This window comes from Falco punctatus (genome assembly GCF_963210335.1).
Source record: "Falco punctatus genome assembly, chromosome: 3".
In the NCBI taxonomy this organism is placed as follows: Eukaryota; Metazoa; Chordata; class Aves; order Falconiformes; family Falconidae; genus Falco; species Falco punctatus.
The window spans coordinates 117,274,571-117,295,899 of NC_137582.1; the positions used below are offsets into that span (position 1 = coordinate 117,274,571).

General features: G+C 49.0%; 1 protein-coding gene and 1 long non-coding RNA gene across 2 annotated transcripts; both read right to left on the reverse strand.

The window, feature by feature from the left end:
- Positions 1-542: 542 nt before the first annotated feature.
- Positions 543-19,751, reverse strand: SMAP2 (small ArfGAP2). Its single transcript, XM_080379391.1, has 10 exons — positions 19,592-19,751; positions 6,138-6,271; positions 5,477-5,562; positions 4,527-4,605; positions 4,070-4,156; positions 3,529-3,610; positions 2,933-3,033; positions 2,650-2,815; positions 2,067-2,389; positions 543-1,680 (listed from the first exon to the last, which is right to left on the reverse strand). Exons 1-10 carry the CDS (start codon positions 19,692-19,694, stop codon positions 1,555-1,557), a joined length of 1,287 nt encoding a protein of 428 aa, XP_080235517.1. The 5' UTR covers positions 19,695-19,751; the 3' UTR covers positions 543-1,554.
- On the reverse strand, positions 7,694-13,977 carry LOC308060539. The gene is made up of 2 exons (XR_013926772.1): positions 12,265-13,977; positions 7,694-11,542 (listed from the first exon to the last, which is right to left on the reverse strand). It is a non-coding gene; the product is annotated as an uncharacterized lncRNA (long non-coding RNA).
- Positions 19,752-21,329: the final 1,578 nt, after the last annotated feature.

Genomic DNA, 21,329 nt, shown 5'->3' on the forward strand with positions numbered 1-21,329 from the left:
CCCTCTCCCCTGCAGCTGCACACAGCCACCCACCAGCCGAAGGAAAACTGGCCTCCGTGTCTGTCCCTTCGGTGACTCCTAACCGCCCCCCCCAAGCCTTTTCTGTTCTCACTGTTACCACTTTTTTGTTAAAGCTTAACATTTACCTTTTTGGATCGGCCTCGGTCAGGTTTTGTTGGACACGAGTGTGAAGCTGCAGCCCTAATAATTGAAGTTAATAATTGAAGTCATCCCCGCAGCCCGAGCTGCAGGAATGCTGCGTTTACCCACCCCCCCTAAGCTGTGAGTCTCTCTTGTATATAAAAGTGTCAACTGACCTGATTCTGCCTCTGCTGAGCCTGGTTCTTTGCATGCTGGTAGTCCTTCGCTTTCAGGCAAACACTGTTCTCGCCTGACATTTGGGACGCAGCCCTGCTACAAAGCAGATGGAGTAGGTCTGATTTGGATGAAAGGCTCCAAAAAGGCACCTGAAGTGAACAACTTGCACCCGTGACAGTGTTTAACACAATCTGTTACGCTGTTTAAAAACAAGAGAAGTCAGCTGAGGTTTCACTGCAATATTTTATTTGGGAATTTACATATACACAGGATAAAGTAGACCACAGAAGTCTTGACTTCTTGCTCACGCCGATGAGTTTAAGCAGTTGTGTTCTACTGAAGATGTGAAAAGAAATCTGACCCACCCACTTCTTATGCCTAGAATTCAAATGTCAAAAGCTAGCCAGGAAGATGTACCAGGATTACACAGGAACAAAACAAAAAAACCATGAAAAAAGTATAAATTAGGATGCCGTAGTCATTTTAAAATTGTAATAAAACTTGCAGTGGGCTCTCAGCCCCTTGATAAGTTAACTCTCAGTTAGATTGTTAAAAGTTAAATACATCAATACCACATATTAGACAGAAAAGCCACTCTGAAGTGCAAGTTTCACATTCCAAACACCTTGCCCCCACACTGTGCGAGAATCCTGCTTGCTCACGGGGGGAGGGAGAGGGGTCTTCAAAATGACTTTGGTTCCAATGAGGGTTGGCGAGCCAAGCACAGCGAGGCCTCAGCTCCGGAGAACTCCACTCAAGGGAGGAGGTAGCAAGGCTTGCTTGCCCCTGGGCTTGGGTTAAAATCCAGTTCCTCAGCACCAAACAAGGTTTTCACCCCTCTGCTAACCAAACCCCCTACTAATACTAGAGTTTAAGTGATTTTTAAACAGCCTGATGTCACAGGCGGTATTAAGTACGGCTTTCCCAACTCGCTCAGTCACATCTCTGCTAAGATACCCAGCAGGACACCAAGTGCTACCCAGAAGCATTAGTGGAGGTTTGTGCAAGGAGGGGGTCCACCCCAGAAGAGTGCATTGACTGTGCTAAATACAGGGGAGCTCACGTTCTGATGACTTGAGGTTTTCACCGTGTCTGACAGTGAAAAGGCAGAGATGGGTCTCGGGGATGGAAGGAGGTTCAGGCTGGGCAGCCAGCCAGAAAGAAAAAGCCCTGAATGTCTCATGGAGCAGTTTTGAAGAACAGAACAGAAGGCAAAAATGGTCACAACGCAAGGGATCATTTCCACATCTGAGTGCTGAGGGACTGATTGCTTCCCTGGGCACCTCCTCCACCCATTGACTGTCCATATCCCATCACGCCGTTAGCTCCATAGAAGTTCATCCCAGCCATCTGCTGGGTCATCTGCAAAGGGGAGAGGAGGGAAGTCAAGGCTACGTCGAGGACACCGCCAGCCCACAGCAGAGGCAAAACTCACGATCCCCACCACATCCCAGGCTTAAGCAGGTTTTTTAGAAGGGTTATCGTGAAGCCACTGGCTCTTCAGGTGCATGCCCAGCTGAGGAAGTTTTCACTTCAGCTAACGTTGCCCTGATTTTTGTTCTCCACCAAGCACCAAGACCTCTGACCAAGTCACCCCTTGGTGATCCTTCGGTTTGCCTGTGGCATCAGCAGAACCTCACCCAGCCCCAGGAGCCAGGCTGTGGAATCACTGAAATCTCCAGGTAACAAGGCTGGATTAGTCACATGTGCCTCCCCCACCCTCAGGTCACCAGCAGATGACACCTCACCTGAGCGATGTTCCACTGAAGCTGCTGTGCTGGCTGCACACCATAGACTGGTTGGGGAACTGCTGCCATGCCAGCCACGTAGCCAGCCTGCTGCGCTGCCATCATCCCATTGGGGACGCCGATGACAGCAGCCTGCACGTTACCCACGTATCCAGCTGGTATGGCCATGGGAGTCACCATCCCGGCAGCTCCAGGCTGGGCCATCATTCCCACCGATGGTGCCATCATGCTTCCCATCATGCTGCTGGAGGGGGCTACTCCTGGAAAGCTAGGATACGCCGCTGCGGGATATGCCATCTGAGCTGGGGCCATGAACATGGCTCCTGGAAAAAGGCAGAGAAGCAATGAAGGCAAGAACCGCTACACTCATTGCCAGGGGCTGAAATGCCAACCTTTAACTCTGGGACTATCACAACATTCTCTTGGCCCCGAAACATCCAGACTAAGCTGTTATTATGCGACTCACCAGTTCTCAAGAAGGACCACCTACATTCCCACTTCTCCGCTTGTCAGCTACCAGGACACCCCACCCACTCTGAATTAGTGCGCTGCCAGTCAGCAGCTCTATTCTGAGAGCTGTTACCTTGCGCAGGCAGCTGAGGTGTCTGAGAGCCGTACAAGGAGAGGATAGAGTCCTTAGAGAGTTGCTTCTTCCCCGCTTCCTCTCCTTTGCCTCCTGGCTCAGGGAAGAGGTTCAGGTTTTCGGGAACAGAACCAGCACTTCCAGATGTTGGCATAGAGCCAGTGACCTGAGACAGAGGCAGCACAAGTGCAACAGCTGCACTCAGCACTAGGGGAAGACACAGATCATCATCTCATTCCAGCATCTAACGCGGCTTTGTCGAGCACTGTTATTCCCTCCTTACCTTCCTGGAGTCAGAGTTTGATCCCACCGATGCAAAAAGATCAAGATCCTTCTCCAGGCTGCTAGGCCGGCCGTTTGTAACTGTGGTTGTCACAGGAGCATCTGGGAGAAACGAAGCCGCGATGGATGCTCACCCAGATGGCCTCAGGCTGAGGGGCAGCCTCCCTGCCAACATGCCACTCAACCCAGTGACCTGACCCCTAACCTACTGCAGCCACACACTGCCAGCTCTTTGCTCATCCTGCTGGTGCTGAGAAGGAACTGGCTGGGGACCAAGAAGCACACTGCACCACAACTGCCCTGTTAACCTCAGAGCAGCCGGGAGCCATGCTGTCTGGAGACCACCACAGCCGCTCCTGTAATGCTACAGGCGCAATCACTGCACCAGCATAAAGGAAAACATAAGGAAAACTTTCTGCTGCAGTGTCAAGCACCATGCTCGAGTTGCACTGGAGTAATTAAGCAAAATGCTCTACGGCTCCTATCAGTTATTCTTCACCTGACATGGAAAATAAGTACTAAGAGCTCATCAAATTCACACGCTCAAAGATGGACAGGGTCAGGGTAACAGTGTGTTGAGGCTGGAAAGGCTCTTACCAAGTCCCAGCAAGTCCATTACTGGTTCGGTAGATTTAGGGGAGCTTTTTCTAGACTGCTGCATTTCTTCTTTCTTTTGAGGCTAGGGAAAAACGAACATCAGAAGCCTTGTTCAAATTCTGATTTTGCTCTGCTACTTTAGAGGCTTTAATGAGATTAACCCTTAAAATTCTTTTTCCAGGGGCCATAAGTGCTTCCAAAGCAAACAACTGCAGAGTATTACACTGTTTTATTGTCCCATTATGTTGGAACCCACCGTCAAGTTCAAGCATGCTCTAAACTAGCAAGAAAGTAACTGCTCAAGCTGGAAAGCTAAGCAGGGAGTAGCTGGATTCCAACCTGCTCAGAGCTGCATGGCAGAACACATCTGCTTAGTATCTGGTTGAGCAGAGGAAAACAAGCTACTACCATTAGTGTGACCGAATGCATCCACTGCTATGACCGAGGCCAGAAAAAATGCTTCCATATCAAGCTGGATTACCTCTGATATGCTTGAGAGAAGTCTTTACAATTGATCCACGACCATGCCTTTTGGTCTTACCATTTTCACCTTCTCAAAGACGATAGGTTCCAGTTTTCTTTCTGATACTGGCTCATTACTCCTTTTCCATTTGTCATCTTTTTCCTTCTGTAAGGAAAAAACACCCCACTGACATGAGGGTCAAAACTCATGTCATTACACAAAGAGAAAGTTCATGTAGAGCTTTACATGATGCTGTTACTAATCTAAGAAAACCTCAAAGATACAGCTGAAGACCTCTGTTTGAAGACAGCCCTGCTTTGAGGAGTTGGACAAGACGGCCTTCAAAGGTTCCCTCCAATTTAAATTCTTTTGACAGAATGACTGAATGCAATCAGCTTCGGAGAAGAGCTTAGTCACTAATACAGGAAACATTTAAACTGTCTATTTTCATAGTGTCACCGCTTACTCATAAGGCAGACACACACTTGCATCTCAACATGTATTCAAGCTTCTGTAGAAGTGATTAGAAACAAACCCTAAATGCGTTGATGTCAATACTTCGGTCCATGTATTTCTTCTTTTCGTATTTATCCCGAATGAAGCTCTCCACAGCTCTGCAAGCAGCTTGTTAAAGACAAATAATTCAAGAATAGAAGACTTACGTAGTAGTATTTGACATGTGGATACAAGGTACAGGCTGTAACTAAACTAATGACTGTTTAAAGAGCATTTCCAGCAGTAACTTTCTTAAAATAATTTAGTGTTGGATCCAACTACTTTAGCTACTCAGTTTTTGCCCTTGGGTTATTCCAAGCATGGCAGTGCTATAAAAGGTATATTAAATCAGGGCTTAAATTCCTGGTGTATTTTCTTCACTGATTTATATTTACTTTAGCAATCACTTCAGAGCATACATATCATTAACACAAATCACACAGCGGTTGGAGAAATGAATCCTGTGCATACAAAAGCACCTCAGCCACCAGCTCAAGACAAAAAAAAAAAAAAAAAAAGTCGGAGAGGTTCTCCTGTGTTTCTTTAGATTCATGTCACCACCCCCATTGCACCCAGCATCTAGAAACCCTCCTGAAAGGTAAAAGTTCCAGCTTAAATTTTCAGAAGTGTTACACCTTTTTAATCTGTCTCCACTGAGAATTTTAAATGCTCGGCACTTCTGAAAGTCAACCCTCCTATTCACCACGGACTCTACAGTGCATCTCACACAACAGTTTCAGGTTGTAACATTTGCACTGCCCTTCTCCACCCTTACAGCTCAGAAATGACCCTTTTAGCCCTCTTCTGCCTCACTCTGTAAGCAAGCAGCCTGCAAGTGAAGCAACACTCAGAGGGTGCCTTGCTAGGAGCTCATTCTCACAGCTGATGCCCCAGCACATGAAGTTAAGCCTCCTGTGCAAGAGGAGCAGCTACAAAGCCACAAGATGAAAAGACTCCACATTTCCCCAGCAGCAGAGGAAGAAAGGATACTGATCTGTTTGAGGTCGCCTGAAGTTCTCTGGCAGGTAGGCTTCGTAAAGACGATTTGCTTTTCCATTTCCCATCTCTTGCATGCACTGCAATTCAAAAGAATCCTTGAGCTGTTTGTTTTACAGACATTAAAGCCCTTACACATACTAGCATGCCAGGTTACCAAGCAAGAGTCTGTGTTAACTAGAAGACATGTGTAGACTTTTGAAGTCTGTTCTGTACCTGAAAGCCACTCTTCAGGCCTTTGGTGCAAACCTTCTAGCTGGGAATCCTTGATGCAGTCGTCATGATCCCCCCCTCCCCTTACAATCAGCCAGTCCTAAGCACCACAGCATAATATATAGTCAAAGATAAACAGCACATCAGGAACCTGAAGTCACCCTGTAAGTCCAGGATTTGATTTCTGGAAACCTCATGGAGAGCAGGTGGGCAGCAGCTCCTGCTCCAGACAGTAGCAGCCACTGGCATTTTTACAGAAACTTGCCGAGCATTTGTCTTTACCCTGATGTTTGCAGAGCCTGAAATGATGACATTTTCCCTCCCGATCTAACCTAACTTGGCGTCATCTTCCTGCACCTTTGGCCTATTCAGACTTTGTTGACTTCCAAGTTTACTGAGCCCCGCTAACAGAACAACCCTGTTCACGTTTCGCTCACATTACCTGTATCTGTTCTTGTGTCCACTGGTCAAGATTGACGGACTTTACCCTGGATATGTGAACTCCTAGGTTCCTGTGGATCCCAGCACAACGAATGCAGATGAATACACCGATATTCCAGGATGCCCATCGTGGCCCTGCGAAGAAACACAAGTGTTTCACATGAAGTCAACCTGTAGTTGCCTTGAGCAACTGAGAAACTGTACCAAGTGAACTGGGACTGAGGCATTTAGATTTTCATCCAGATTAGCCATTGGAATTAGACATCAGCAGGATGTTTAAATATTGTCTCCCAATCATTAGACTTAAAGCTAGTATTTCATTGCCTCCCTCTTCCATTTTGAGAGCTCTATGCAAGACAAGTCTAAGAGGAGGAGGGAAGAATAGGCAAACACTCCAGACACTATAAACCCCCGATTTCACCTTGCTTAAACCCATGTAACAGCCATGTCAATATAAGCCCGTGTTCCTGCTTTAGCAATGGAGAATCTTTCTCAGATAACCTTACTGCAGTGGAATCTGTTCCAGAATATTCACTACTGCTCTAGGAAAAGCAGCATAAAATACTCAGCATTTGACATAGGGACCAGAAGAAGACATCAAGTCTTCTGCAGGAAGCTACAGCTGAGTAAGGAGAGCAGCGCAAAACCCGGTACTTTGGCCACCAAAAACCTAGAGCCAGGGGCAGAACCCAGGTTGCAATCCCGGCCCAAGACCGATGGACAGTTCACTCCGCAGTTTCTACAGCTCAGCTCAGGTTCACAGCTTGCATGCGGCTTTCAGACAGGCAGGACAGCTCCGAGGTGTAGAAGGGAGATCATGCCAGGGTCAAAAAAACCAAACAATCCACAGGGGAAAGATTAACAAGCTTAGTTTTACTCACTGCAAACAGGTCTCTGAAGGAAACCCAGCAAATGCATTACCGAGGAGGTCCACAGGCACTGCCACCACGTGCAGCCCCCCTCCCAGCCAGGGCCAACAGACCCTGGCCATGGAAACCCTCAGTCCTGCTGAAGGAAAGCCAGCTTCGGAAGCAGTCCTCTGCAGTACAAGACAGGCAGGTTTTAAAACTAAATCATCCGTGGCAGCTTCCACCATGGGTTAGATATCCCTGTCCATGCTGGCCAGGCAGCCACTGCACAGCCACACCCTGAGTAAGGGACCCAAGAGCCTCCAGTAAACTAATTTTCTTTTTTTCTAGCCCTTTTTCTAAGCGTTACAGGCATTGTGGCAGATGAAGAGTTATTCTGTCTTTTCTTGCCATAACTAAAATAGCAAGCCTCAAAGCTAATGAGGCTGAGGTGGGAGGGGGAAGAGGGGGAAAGTGTAATTTCAAAGCCCTAAAAAAGCAGCGCTGTATTTGACTCTCCTAGATATGCTAGATTGTTGTTAACAGTTTAACTCCTATTTACTGGGGAAGCCTAGAGTATCCCAAGGGATTTGGTGCCGCTCATGCTATCAGTGGCTCATGGTCCCTTCCAGGGCAAAGGCATGGAACCTCTAACTTCCCTCCAAGTACCTATTCCAGCTAACCCATGTTACGATTTTTTTTTTTTAGAAAAAAAGAAAAAAGTCACCTGGCCTGCCATTGCATTCTGCTTTTTCACTTGAAGAGTGGCCTTGGAGAATGGTACTAATTCAATGAAACTGGTGAAAGTCACTTCCCAGCTTAGGAACAGCTCTTGGTGAAGACCTTAACAGGAGCGTACTGCTGCCTATACCTTGGTTCCTTTACCATACCTATCAATATCTAGGGCTGAACGCAGCAAAGCGGGGGCCTGTACTTTCAGCAGCACCCGAGTACACCAGTGACAAAGTGAGACGTGGGGACAAAAGGCTTGTTCAGTGTTACGCCTGTAGCACACCAAGGTTGAAGCCAGAAAACTCTGCTCCTTCATTTCATTTATTTGTGCCCTTCTCCCCAGGATGCACCCTGAAGGCTATAACGTGAGACTGCCAGCAGGATTAAGCATGAGATTCAAGGTTAGATGTAAACTCTAGATATATTTAGCCTTTATAGGACTAAAAGGATTAATAGCCAGCTAGATACTACATCAGGGCTATAGTAATCAGCTCACTGGTTTGTCACATGTGCTAGCTCAAGCCCCTGCAACCTCCTCCTACCCTGCGATGCCACATAAGAGAATGACTCAGTGGTACAGGCTGTTATAGCCACGCTGCTTTAGTGTTCCTTTATTTGTGATGCAGGATCTGAAATAGCAAGGGCTGAGTGCAGGACTAACAGCTGACCACTGCTGCAACTCTTAGATCCCAGCTCTGGGTGATTCCAATACTGAAGCAGCTTCGTTATGCCTGTGAATATTTAAAAAAAAAAATAATACGTAGGCTTTCAAAAATCCTCCTAGCAGCTAGCATTTGGTTTAGAGATAACACTGTTACACAACCAAGGGTAGTTCTCTCCACTGACCCTTATTCCAGCCAGGGTTTGGGTGTCCTTGCCATGTTCAGGTCTGCAGCCTCGAGGAAATGCCAGAGGTCTGGGGACATGGGGTTGTTTTTGCCAGAAGTTTGGGGATGGGGGGTCGTTTTTGTTTGGAGCCAGGGAGAAGACCGATGGCAGAATTTCAGCAGTCTGTTCTCTGACACAGTGGTGACTCTAGAGCCACTCAAGAGCAATACTTGGGATGGTTCTCCAAAATATTGCCCAAAGCTCCGCAGCTCTGCAAGGCATATGATTTTGAATTCCAGATCCAAGCCCTCCATACTTTTGGATATAACTGGCAATTCTTTTAGCCTAGTTACGCAGCCTTGTATTCTATCCACACTGTGATAAAAAGAGGAACAAGATACAGCTACACCCCTCGAGAGTGAAAAGCTGCTTTAAGATAAGCAGCTGCACAAGAGAACCACTTGCCTCAACAGCAGCGAGAGTTTGACACAGCAAGACGCAACACAACAGGGAAGAGCTGCTGCTTGAATAATCAGTGCTGAGCAGCACGCAGCCTGTCGGCAGCGGTGCAAGGCAATCCGTTTTGCCTCCCCAAATCAAACTCCAAATAACATCATGCTCGTTAAAATTATCGTTTGGTGCCTTGGGCGGTGAGGAACACTACAAGGGTTTCTTTCGCTGAAAGCAAGGGCATCCCAAGCAAGACAGCCTGGCCTGAGCGGGCTGCCAGCAAGGAAGCAGCAGGACAAAGCTCAGATGTCCTGGTTAGGTTGAACATAACATGCAGAAGCACCAGCCCAAGCACATTCTGTTTTGACCTTCAGCTTTGCTAGTATCCAATGCACCCAACTCTTAAGATAAAACGGCATTTTTATGATTTTATTTATGATGAAGGACTTCGTTTTGTGGGCAAGGGGGGGATGGGTTATCACTTAAATGTACACAAGCCTCCCACTTCCCTCTTTTGAGGGCACGACGAAGCAGCTCTCGCTAGAAATCACAGGAGGAAGTGCCCAGTGAAGCTCTGGCTGGGGAGAACTTCATAGAGTCGCTTCCCCCACAGTTTCACATGCTATTTTCAAGGTGACTGACTTGCAGAAAGACCCAGGTGGTATTTACAGATGAGAGTTCGGTTACATGTTGCAGCATTTAACTTCCCCAAAACTAAGCCAAGCTGAAGACTGTATACAGAAACTACAGTGACTGAGTGATGACAGAAGGGGCAAAACACCTTTGCAGAAGTTAAGGGTGACATTTTTCAGAGAAAAATGTTTTTATGTGGGTAAGTTGCTTTAAAGAACACCACAGCGGTGCTTATCAGCATTGCTAGGGCTGCAGCGGAGCACCATCTTCCCTTGCAGCCTCTGTGCACACCCTGACACCACGAACTGCTCCCAGGAGGGCACGCCATGCCACAGGGACCACAGTACCCTCTGGCTTCACCTAATCATGGAGACTCACATGCAAAAGATTTTAGGACAAGGCTAACAGAAGCATTTTGCTCATTAACCCGCTAGAAAGTGGCATAAAAGAAAGTGGTCCTCGCACGAATGCTCTTGCTAATGTTCTAAAAGCCACCAGACTGCTATAGAGTTTAAGGGCTAAATGAAAACTCGCTTCCCATATGCAAAACTGGGGGTTTGCTGCAATGACAGCCAGTATCAGACGTGCAAGCCTAATGCTGCAGTCACTTTGGTTTCAGTATTTTGGCCAATTTTAAACTTCCGCAGTAAGTTACATGGCACTAACCTCAGCTGGGCATAGCTTGTTCTGATCTGATTAAGCATCTCATGCCCCTGTACATCACCTCATATGTGCCCAAATCCTTTCTGGAGAATGCCAGCCATCTGCAGGTGACCGTGAGATTAAAGAAAACACCAGTTTTGAGTAAGAATCAAAACAGATTTGAAAGCCCAGCTATACACTTGGTTCTGGCACAATATTAAGGCTAGATGAGACCACCCTGGGATATATTCCTAGCCTGGCAGCGGTTGCAGGAAGATCATGAGCTTAAAAGCATCTATTGCTCAGTCAGTTTTCATTTCAGAAAGCTGCATTGAATATTTGAGCGTATTCCCAAGTGAGGATGCGCCACCATCCAGCAGAGACTAGAAAGCTATGTGCGAAAAAAACGAGCTGCCTGGGCAGTGCTTCCATGAGACAGTTTCACAGCCTGTTTTATATCCCAGCCTGTCAAAATAAACACTGCATACCAAGCTGGTCATAGCAGCTTCAGCTAGCATCTAAGCCAGAATCATTAATGCCTGCAAGGACTGCCTGAATGATCTGCCCTTACTGGAGAGGCTCCCAATTCCCTTCGCAACCCCAGCACAGCCTGGCTGTTCCCCTTCACATCATGTCTTCAGTCACTTTGCTGAAAGTTCACACCCTCGGCATTTTTAATCAAGGAATCCCAAGGGGATTCACTCCTCACCCTTTATTCAGGCATTAAAATTTTGTCTCAAGCTACTCACACGAGTTTCTTTGGTAATAACCCTCCGAAAGGCATTTAAAAATAAAACAGAAGTTGGCTGCAAAGCCAGTGCTCTTTTGAGAAGGGGGGGGTTCAGGAAAAAATAGATGCTTTCATAGGCAGGAAGGAGAGAGCATCGCTATTCAAAGCCTAATGAAATATTCTTAGTGCAAACAATCGTTTGCCTCGCAGGCTCCCTGCCTGCAAGCACTCCAGCAAGAGCCCAGCTGTAAGAGGGAAATGTGCCTGCTCAGCCCATTGATCCCCCCTAACACTGCTCCATGTGTGGGACTATGGCACCGCACAGCCACCCCCTCAGCACTCACAGGGGAAGGGGATGTGGGAAATCCTCCCTGGAGCCAGATAATCGCTGCGAGATGACACGCACATCCTCTCGTACAAGCCTTCACCAGTACTTGGAAATTTCTCATCCAGTCAAAGTTGAAAAGCCCTAATTTTTTCCAGAGCCAAATGAAGAAATAGTCAAGTATCCAAGAGCTTCCTTTGACTTGTGGCTTCCTTATTCTGGAAAGAGATTGCTTAATGACTTACTGAAATTCATTCCACTCATAGAAAAGCTATGACAAAGGCTGTCTTACAAAAGAACTTCCTCTGCTCTTTACTGCAGAGATGTGCTCTACAGTCAAGCATTCAGAACAGCTTGGGGAAACGAGGCAAACTCTGCTAGTAAGTAAAATGCACAGTTAAACTCAGCATCAAGATCTCTAAATTATGCTGTTTACTCACCAACACAGGCTAGTTAGTATGGCCTGAGCAGGGCCATACTGACGCAGGGCTCACGGACCTACCACTGAGATTTGTGAAGTGCTAACACCCGCTGTACCCCCAGATTTAGCACCAGGCTAAGCTATTTGATTAGTTTTCAGGAAGCCATTGGAACAGCTGCTAAATCCAAAAAGCTCTACAAGGGAGTCTGATAAGGATATACACCTAGTCAAGTAGTTCAGCGGTTCAAAAATTCAACTTCATTCCGTTCCGAAAGACGCAAGGGCTGCTTTCAGAATTTCTTTGCCTTCCCCTTCCCCCCCCCCCCCCCGTAGAAGACTGCTGCATTAGTTATAGGTTTTAACCACTCTTAGCAAGAAAAAGGAAGAGCCAGAGGCATCTATGGGGGTTGAGAATATAGACTCCAACAACAGCTTGGAGCTTTGCCTTAAAAAATCTTCTTGGCTGCATTAGTAGCAACCAGTATATCCTCCCCAAACCATAATATTTGCTACAGGTACCTTACTGGCCAAGTCAGACCAAGCTTACTGATGCTGGCTCCGTTTCCTCTCAGGAACAGGCTTTGAATCTTCTACAGTTTACCAGAAACGCGTAACACTGAGTATCTCGTGGCCTCAAAAGAAGCTACGCAGCAGCATTTGATCTAACTTTGAGTAGCAGTAAGCTCACAGAAGAATTGCAGCCTTCAGTGCACCTCTTATCACTGCTACCATCTTGTTCTTTGAAGCAGCACTGTGATTGTACAAACGCAGATGGAGCAAGGTGGAGGAAATTAAAATAGATGCTGCAAACAGCAAGGTGGATCCTTCCTGCTGTTTAAGAAAGTGATGCTTATTACTTCAGCAAATAAACTGTGAAAGTGACAATTTCAATGAGATGCTATAGTGACAATCCATGCAAGAGGGCTCGTTAACATTACTAATACCGATGGCAACACAGTCTAGAGAGATAAAAATATCAGTCAGGTTTCACAATCCATGTATTCCCTGCGGTCACTAGGTTTTGACCAAAATTACACACTAGTCAGTCCTGGAAGTTACTAGGGGAAAGGCAGCAGATTTCAAGGAGGCCTGAAATTCCATGAAATGCAAAAAATTTTGGTAGCTTGTAAACACCATCCTCGTGCCCAAATGCACATGTAAACAGAGCAGCAGGATGGAAACTCACACTAGCACTACTATTTTACACCATCGAAATTCAACTTAGAGTTTCCCTGCCATCAAATCCCTTATGTCTTTAATTCTTCACCATGTGTTAAAAGCATTTAGACTCTGTCTGCCAGTCTCATTTGAGTTGTGGAGATACGCAGAAGTCACTAAATCCTTAAAACAGCTCCTAACAGAGGAAGGAGTCTCAGCTCCTGGGCCACTTTTTTGCCTGACTGATCATCTCTTCAATCTAGAGCTAGACGTAAACTGGTTTCCACTATCAGTTACCAAAAATGACTTGACATTCATAAGGGTGTAACCTGGCCAGGAAGGACTGGCATGTTTTGCCAAAAATAGAGGTAAGCAGTTTAACAAGGCATTGTAGGTCTAACCGTAGCACAGGTAAATCCAGCTTCGCAGTCAGATGAAGCTTTGCTCTTAAGACAGTTTCTCTTAAAAGCTCAAACTTTGTCCTAGATTTCCGAGGACACATGAAGTAATCACTATTCTGGATCAACTGAAGGAGACCAAAGCTATTCTTGATTCTCTAGTTGGCTTTGATAACCTACTTGCATTTTGAAAGATGAATTACCTTTAAACTGCAGAGGCATTTTCTGAAGAGGCTGGCACACGAGCTCCTGAACATGTTTGATACCTTATGTAATTCCTCTGGCAGTTACTATAGGAACAAACTTTTACTGAAAGTTGCAGCTATGCTCCGAGAATCACATGGCATCTCTGGACCCTTAATTTACACCCTCTGCTATACAGCCACTGGCCACACAGGCTCTCCATTCCACAGGTGGGTCAACCGAGCTGGTACAGAAGAACAACGCTATTAAAGCTGACACGGTTTGCCGAGATGCCTCCCGCTCAGAGGATTATCTTTGTTACCTATTTCTGGCAGATGTAGAGACACGCATCCATGTTATATGACTCAGAGCTCTGCCTCTCTTTCCTTAAAGGGTATCTTCCTACAACTCTCCCAAGCACAAACCACTTCCAGAATAAGTCCCCCACTGGAAAGGCTGATGCTTTTTCTGCTCCACTCCCCCCCCCCCCCCCCCCCCCCCGCCCTTGCTTTGTGGCTTGAGTGGGAACCTACAACTTACTTCAGGCAGGTATAGGTAGAGTCAGGCTCACAGCTAGACAGAGCTGCGCTCCCCCCCTGCCAGAGCCCTGGACCACGGCAGCACTGCTCAGGCTTCTCAGATGAAGGTCACTAAGGGATGAGCCAGTCTCACAGACAAAGCTAGTTTCTGAACATTTACACCCACCTGAAATTAATACTGCCTTATGCACAAGATAGTCCTTTCAGACCTGATAGAAGAGTAGAACAGTTCGAAAGCAGAAGAAAAAATGCAGCGCTCATTAAGATAACGGCAGAATATTGTGACTGCGGCTAAGAATTAAAACAAGTACACAAGCACATATGCACCCCCTCTGGCAAGCTTCCATTACATAAGCCTGAGCTTTCTCCTAATACAGGATTTTCTAAGGCAAGCTGAGAAGCTTTAGTCCCACCACTTTGGTTTTTGAAGCCCACTGCAGGCAAACTATGCATCACTACCCACTGCTCCGTTTTCCCATAACGAGCATTTCTTCATCACATGCAGTTGTTCTAGGCAGCTATTTAAAAAGTTAAGTCTTGAAATTGCTTTTGCTGAAGAGGAAACTCAGCTGCAATTCAATAGTCTGCTGATGGAAGAGTTGAGTCAACAGATTTTTGTTGAATATTAACATGTTTTATATTAATACTCATTTGGCTGGACTAAACCAAATGTAATAAGCCAACTCTCCCATTCCACTGGAAATCATCCCTCCTTAACTGCACCTACCCCAGCGCCAGGATTTTCAACCTGCTCCTTCTGCTCCCCATCCAATATTTAACCACCTCTTTACAGTTTGGGTTTGTTTTTCCCCCCCCCCCCCCCCCCCCCCCAAAGTTCTACCCTGTTTCAGAAAAGACTGCCTGAAGAATCAGATCTGGCTTGGTGTTGTGTTTAGCGACAAAGGGTTTCCCATCTAACCACTGAAGTTAGAAGAAGGGGTTGATTTCAGCATGGAACCCACAGTTCTCACAAGACACAAGGATGAAGGGAAGAGTCAGACAAACCAGGAGCACAGGGCAACCTTAACTGATGGACAGATACCGCGGTCCTCGCTGGTGCTCCCTGTGGAGGAACCTGCCATTCCGACGTCAACAGAACTGGATCCAAGGAGCCTGTTGGATAGATAGGACTGGAAGAGCAGAGGGGAAGAGTTTGGGAGAAGGAGAGAATCAAATAGAATTAGCTGTATCTCACACAAGTTCAGCACAGAGCTTTAGAGTCAGAAACGCAGAGAAGAATCCAGTTAACATAAGTGTTACTCAACACAAGACATTTCCCATCTCCTGGAAGGTACCCGAATGCTTAGGTCAAGTCCAACTTGCACCAATTACACCACATCCCTCCAGCTACGTTGCAATTTCAGCCTCCAGACTCAATTCTGATGTTCAGCAGTGAATCTTCTGATGGACACTCAGTACAGTCAGACTGCCTGACAGTCATGCTACCTCACACACGAAACCACAACCGCCCTCAGAAAGCCCTTCGCCATGCACTGGTAGAAGAGGTCCCCCTCATCAACAGCTTCTCTTTTAAGGTGTTTTGTTCAAGCAATTTGTACAGCAAAGGCTGTCAAAAAGAGGATTATGCCAATTACCTCTCCAGCTGTTAGCTGACAGCCATGCTACCACCTTAGCCATGCTGGGCAGTCCCAAGGGGAGAGCTGCATCACTGCACGTGGTGCTAGGACTCCATGCTGGATCACTGCTTTTGATCATTAATAATAATATTGTGACAGTATTCAGAGCTGCATGTGAAACCCACTGAGACAAGAAACCATTGGCTGTGCTTGCAAGGGGAAAATCTGCTGTTCTGTTTGTGCCCAGCATGGGTAGATTATGTCCTAAAGGCTGCCACTGAGCTCCCGAGTCCCATTTTGACCATGTAATGAAGACCCCTCTCAGACACACAGGTTTTCACCCCTAAGCTCCACTGCAGCAGCCTAGCCACACTCTGCTTCAGCACAGGATGTACTGCTTGGTACGTGTCCAGCCGCTTTTGATCAGATCACCCCACTTACCCACACTTTGAACAGAAACTCTGCAATACAAAGAGGAAGAAGCAGGGGAGAGATCTCACCCAGCTTCCTCCAAAACAAAAGCCTCTAACCACTGCAGCGTTTATTGCTGCAGAAGCAAAAACCACCCCGAGCTTTCTTTCCCAGTTTCCATGTCCTTTTTTCCCCCTCCACCAGCAGCTCAGACCCAGGACATTAACAGCTGTCCAGGGAGGCCATCAGGCTCGTGCTTCTGCAGCTCTTTCAGGCTCCTCTGAGTAGCTCTTCCAGAAAAGTTACGCACAGAAAGCACGTGAAGCCACCAGTGTCTCCAACAGCCTGTCAGAAGAAACACCTTGGGAAGAATGATGTGGCCCACAGAAGCTACTTGAATCCCAGATATATGAGGGAAGGAAAATATATTGGAGAAACCTAGTCTTCCTCCCTTATCACACTTAAAGGCATGAGCTGGATTAGGAATCACTTGTACACACTGCCTGATGGAATGCAAATAACACGAACACAGAAGGCCACCTTCTCCGTAAGCAATCACTCTGAGGGCAGAAGAAATGGAAGATACCCAACTGTTCACCAGCATGGCATAATAAACGAGAGCACGTTCACTATACTGGTCCCAGAGTGCTGAGTCCAACCAGCAGCCAACAGCAGAGAGCTGATGTTCCTGAAAAGCAGACTTTTCCCCCAACACTGAGAATTCCTGTAGAGCATGAAATCAAGCAGGTACACACTAGCGCTGCGGCTCACACTAACAGGTACGGTAATCTCATTTAGTTCTGTATATAGAAGTGGAAAAAATACAGTAATGAAACCCAGCAAGTAGTTAGGTCATTGGGAACAGGCACAATGGAAGTGTGGGTGGCATCTGAACAGCCTCTGCCTATGTGTCATGCTTTGAAACGCTCAGATCAAGTGGCAAACCACTACAGAATTCAGTCACTTCAACATAAACCCAGATGGTCAAAGGGCAGCGTTTTAGTGTAAAGCTGTCTCGATAGGTGCTGTATGAGCTGCCAGGTTCTTACTCCGCCTTCAACTTTGCTGAAACTCACGCAAAAACCCTTAGGATACTGAATGTGAGCTGACAAAGGAGGGAGCTGGCATAAGAAATAAAGACCTGCCACTACCAGCTAACCCCCCCAGCATCATTTGCTAGCAGCAACCAGATTTCAGCCGTGACCTTGGCAAACTACTACTCACAGGATTTTACACGAGCACATTCTTTGTGCGTCTCAACTAGCATAGCCAGACTTGCAATCGGTTAAAACAGAGCGACAATCAGCTGTACAGAAAAGCAGCTATCCTCTCAGGCAGTGCTAGAAACACTGAGGGAAGCCACCTGGAGCTAGCAAATACCACGTGGCCTCTCATTAGCACAGACTTGCAGAGTTTTTAGTTATTAAGAAGCCATATATCAAATAAAATGTGCTCTTTACTCTGCGCAAGTACACCTGGGGCTCATTTCCATAAGCAAAGCTGAAGGTTGCAGTTACAGCAGCAGTTAAGAACACCAGGCCCTTCCTGCCATTGCAAACCAGTTCCAGTGCCTTGCTGGGAGCACACCACGTCAAGCCACAGTAACCAAAACACAGCCCAGTATCACGCTTTGACTGGCACCAACTATCAGTCAGATCCCGGGCTGGAGAGCTTATCTCATACAACCTCCCGTGGCCACAAACTCTGTACATTGCCCTCAAGAATGAGATTTCACATCTCCACGAACCTCATTAGCATAATGGATAATTATTTTGTCAGATAACTCAGTGCAACAGAAGCCTACACTTCATGACTGCAGGAATCTATCTTCCCAGACACAAGCAGCTTCCAGCTTTTGTGGGAATGCTGAACTGCACACTTCGATTTTTTTTTTTTTATGTAGTATTAACCAGAATACCACATTTCCAGGAGGTACTGTGAACGGGAGAAGCCACATAATCACATCAAAACAAGTACCCTGGAACTGTGAGGAGAATTTGTTTCCACATTTTGTACATTACTGTCTCGTGCCTCAAAAGACAAGATAAGACAGCTATTTTTGCCCTTGGTGCTGGCATTGGGCACCAAAAGATAAGGGATTTGCAAAGCAAGAGGCACATTCTGCTCTCTGCCAACATCACAATGTTCAATCTACATGGTCAACCAAAGCAAGTTGTGAACCATGCCTCAAAACACACCATCTCCAAGACAGGTTGTTACAATAAGGCGACTACGTTTTGGGTTTTTTTTAGGGCAGAGCTGAAAGCAAATCTTAATAGCACCCTTTTTAATGTTGTTCAGCAGTGCTCTCTGCAGTTTTTAGAGGTCATACTGAGGTGACCAAGACTCCCACTTACAATCGGGCACAGAAAGACAGCCCTTGCTCTGAGGTCATTGCCTCAAGTTCAGATCTCTCCAAATCATAACTGCACATTAAAATAGGATTTTAGGTAGGCATGGGCCTAACCTCAACTCTTGTGCTACAGGAAAGCAAAGCATTTCACAGTAGGAAACTACAGAAATGTATCTGCATCACCCTGGAACAAGTAACAGTTGTTTTGTTAAATTGTTTTGTCTTCTGGAATGCAAACATTTACACCTGACTTCCTCTCTACCCCTCTCCCACTCCTTTCTAAGAAAGGTAAGGATCACAACATGCCTTGAAATCAACACGAAGTAGAAAAGGAAGCACAGGACAAGGACCCGAAATCCTTTCAGTGGCACGTGCTCCAGTTCCTTTCTTCTCCTTACACACTGCACCTTCTAATACTGCTCCTACCTGATCCTTTAACCGTGATCTGCTGCCCACATTGCAGCTCTAAATTACAGGATATTACTCCTCCGGCAGGAATGCCCTCCAATATTACGCAACACCAGCTTTCCAGGTTTCTCTTAACACAAGACTCCTGCAGAAGAGCGGTCCCCAGATGCGATTCTGTGTTTTCATACCGACATCCCAGCACAGGCAGAGATGTGACGGATGAGTTGCCAGCAGCAAATCCCGGGCAGTTCCTACTCACTGGCTGAGGGATAGGCACAGCCAAGCTGCAGGAGCGGGGTCTGAGGCACCCGGAGAGGTTTCTCTGGCAGGAGCACTGCCCAGCCTGCTGCAGCACTGCTGCTGCGACTAACAGCGAATTAAATAAAGGCAAATCTGGGCGGTTTTTTATTTATTTACGTATTTTCAGCCAAATACCAAGCGCCTGCTCCAGCAGCAGGGAAACATCTACCCTGGAAGCACCCGGCCCCGCCGCAGCAGCCCTCGACAGCACGGCCGAGGCCTTCTCTGCCCCCTCACGGGGGAGGCCAGAGCGCGGAGCCGTTGCCCCCCAGGGCCCAGCCAGGCCTGCCCTCCCGGAGCGGGCGCCCTCCCCTCCCGCCGCAGCAGCGGCTCCTCCGGGAGGGGGGACACCGGAGGGCGCCGAAAGCTCCTCGCCCCGGCGGCAAGCGGTAAGAAGGGGGGGGCAGCGCCCCGCCACAGGCCGGCACGGGGGGAGACACAACCGCGCCGGCCCCACCGGCTCCACCAGGCCCCGCCGCCCCCCTCAGCCGGCGCGGCCCGCGGGGAGGCCGCCAGTACCTTTGGCCTGGCAGTCGGCGCAGTACTTGTTCTCCTCCTCCACCAACAGGCTGGCCAGTACCGCCTGGTACCGGTCCACGTCGCGCACCGACTTGCCCGTCATGGCGCGGCCGGCGCAGCCCGCCCGCGGGTCACGGCGCCGCCGTCCCGGGCACCCGCCGCTTCCTGCTTCCGGCCGGCGGCGGAGGCGGGGCAATGGGGGGGATGAGCCAATAGGCTGCAGCGCACGCGCTTTAACGCCTTCCCCCCGCCGCTCCCCCTCGCCGTTGATTCGCTTAGAAGCCTCAGCGCCCGCGGGAACCAATCGGAGGACGCGGGGCGGTGGCAGGGGAGGCATGAATGGGCATGGTCACGTGACAAGCACGGTTGGGGCGGAGCCTGGGCGGGGCGGGGGCTGAGCGGTGCAGTGGTGCGAGGGGGGCTTGGGGTGCGGGGAGGGGTTTGGGGTGCTGCGGGATTTGGAGGGCTGGCTGGGGGGTTGGGGCGTATTTGGGGGTGCTAGGTGGGGGTGCTGGATACTAGGGGGTGGGCGTGCTGGGGGGGGTTGGAGGGCTGGCTGGGGGAGCAGGGGGGCTTTGGGGGTACTGGGTGGGGGTTTGGGGTGCTGGGGGTTTGGAGGGGTGGCTGGGAGAGTTGGGGGGGCTTTGGGGGTGCTGGGTACTGGAGGGGTGGGGTGCGGCATAGGAGTGCGGGGTGGGGGTGCTGGGTGAGGGTTTGGGGTGCTGGGAGGTTTGGAAGACTGGCTGGGGGGTTGGGCTTTGGGGATGCTGGGAGGATGCTGGGTACTGGGGGGGTGGGGGTGCTGGGTGAGGGTTCAGGGTGCTGGGGGATTTGGAGGGGTGGCTGGGGGAGTTGGGGTGTTTTGGGGGTGCTGGGTGGGGGTGCTGGGGGACTTGGTGGGACTAGCTGGGAGATTTGGGGGGCTGGATGGTGGTTTGGGGTACTAGGGGATTTGGGGGGGCTAGCTGGGAGTGCTGGGATGCTGGCTGGGAGTTTGGGAGGTCTTCTGAAGGCTTGGGGGACTGGGGGGCATGGAGGTGCTGGGTGGGGGTGCAGGGGTGGCGGGTGGGGGGTTCAGGGTGCTTGGGGGTTTGAGGGTGCTGGTGGGGTATGGGGTGCTGGCGGGGGGATTTGGGGGGACTGCTGGGGGATCGGGGGTCTGGAGGTGCTGGCTGGGTGTCCAGGGGTGCTGGCTGGGGCAGGTTGGGGGATAGGGGATTTAGGGGTGCTGGGTGGAGATACAGAGGTGCTGGATGGGGGTATGAGGTGATGGATGGGGGACTTGGGGGGGGCTTCTGGGGGACTGGGGGTGCTGGGGGGGTTAGGGATGCTGGATGAGAGACTTGGGTGGGCTGCTGGTGGCTTGGGGGGCCTGGGGGGCCTGGAAGTGCTGGCTGTGTGTCTGGGGGGACTGTGTGGGGGTTCATGTTGCTGGGGTGTTTTGGGGTGCTGGCTGGCTGGTGGCTTGGGTGCTGGCTTCAGGATGGAGGGGGGCTGTGGGGTGCAGGGGGTTTGGGGGGGCTGCGCAGCGGGTGCTCCCTGGAGGAGGCAGAGGGGGACGTCCCTGCTCTGCACCTTCATCAGGACCCAGGCCAGGCTCAGCCCCACACCTTGGCCCCACAGCGGCACGGGGGCTGCCCCCACAGCTCTGCGCCCACCGCCCACCACCAGGCCACCAGGCCTCCCATCCTCCCAGGAGGGGGACCCTGGGGGCAGCGGGGCAGACCCTGCAGCTCGG

Bases quoted from the DNA above. Each gene is read 5' to 3' on its own strand.
- SMAP2 (XM_080379391.1), bottom strand. From the start codon at position 19,694: ATGACGGGCAAGTCGGTGCGCGACGTGGACCGGTACCAGGCGGTACTG. The intron at 4,157-4,526 runs GTTTGTTTCTAA...TTTTCCTTACAG, and splicing joins TTGACATCAACGCATTTAGG to AAGGAAAAAGATGACAAATG. The intron at 2,390-2,649 runs GTAACAGCTCTC...GCCTTTTTCCAG, and splicing joins ACCTCAGCTGCCTGCGCAAG to GAGCCATGTTCATGGCCCCA.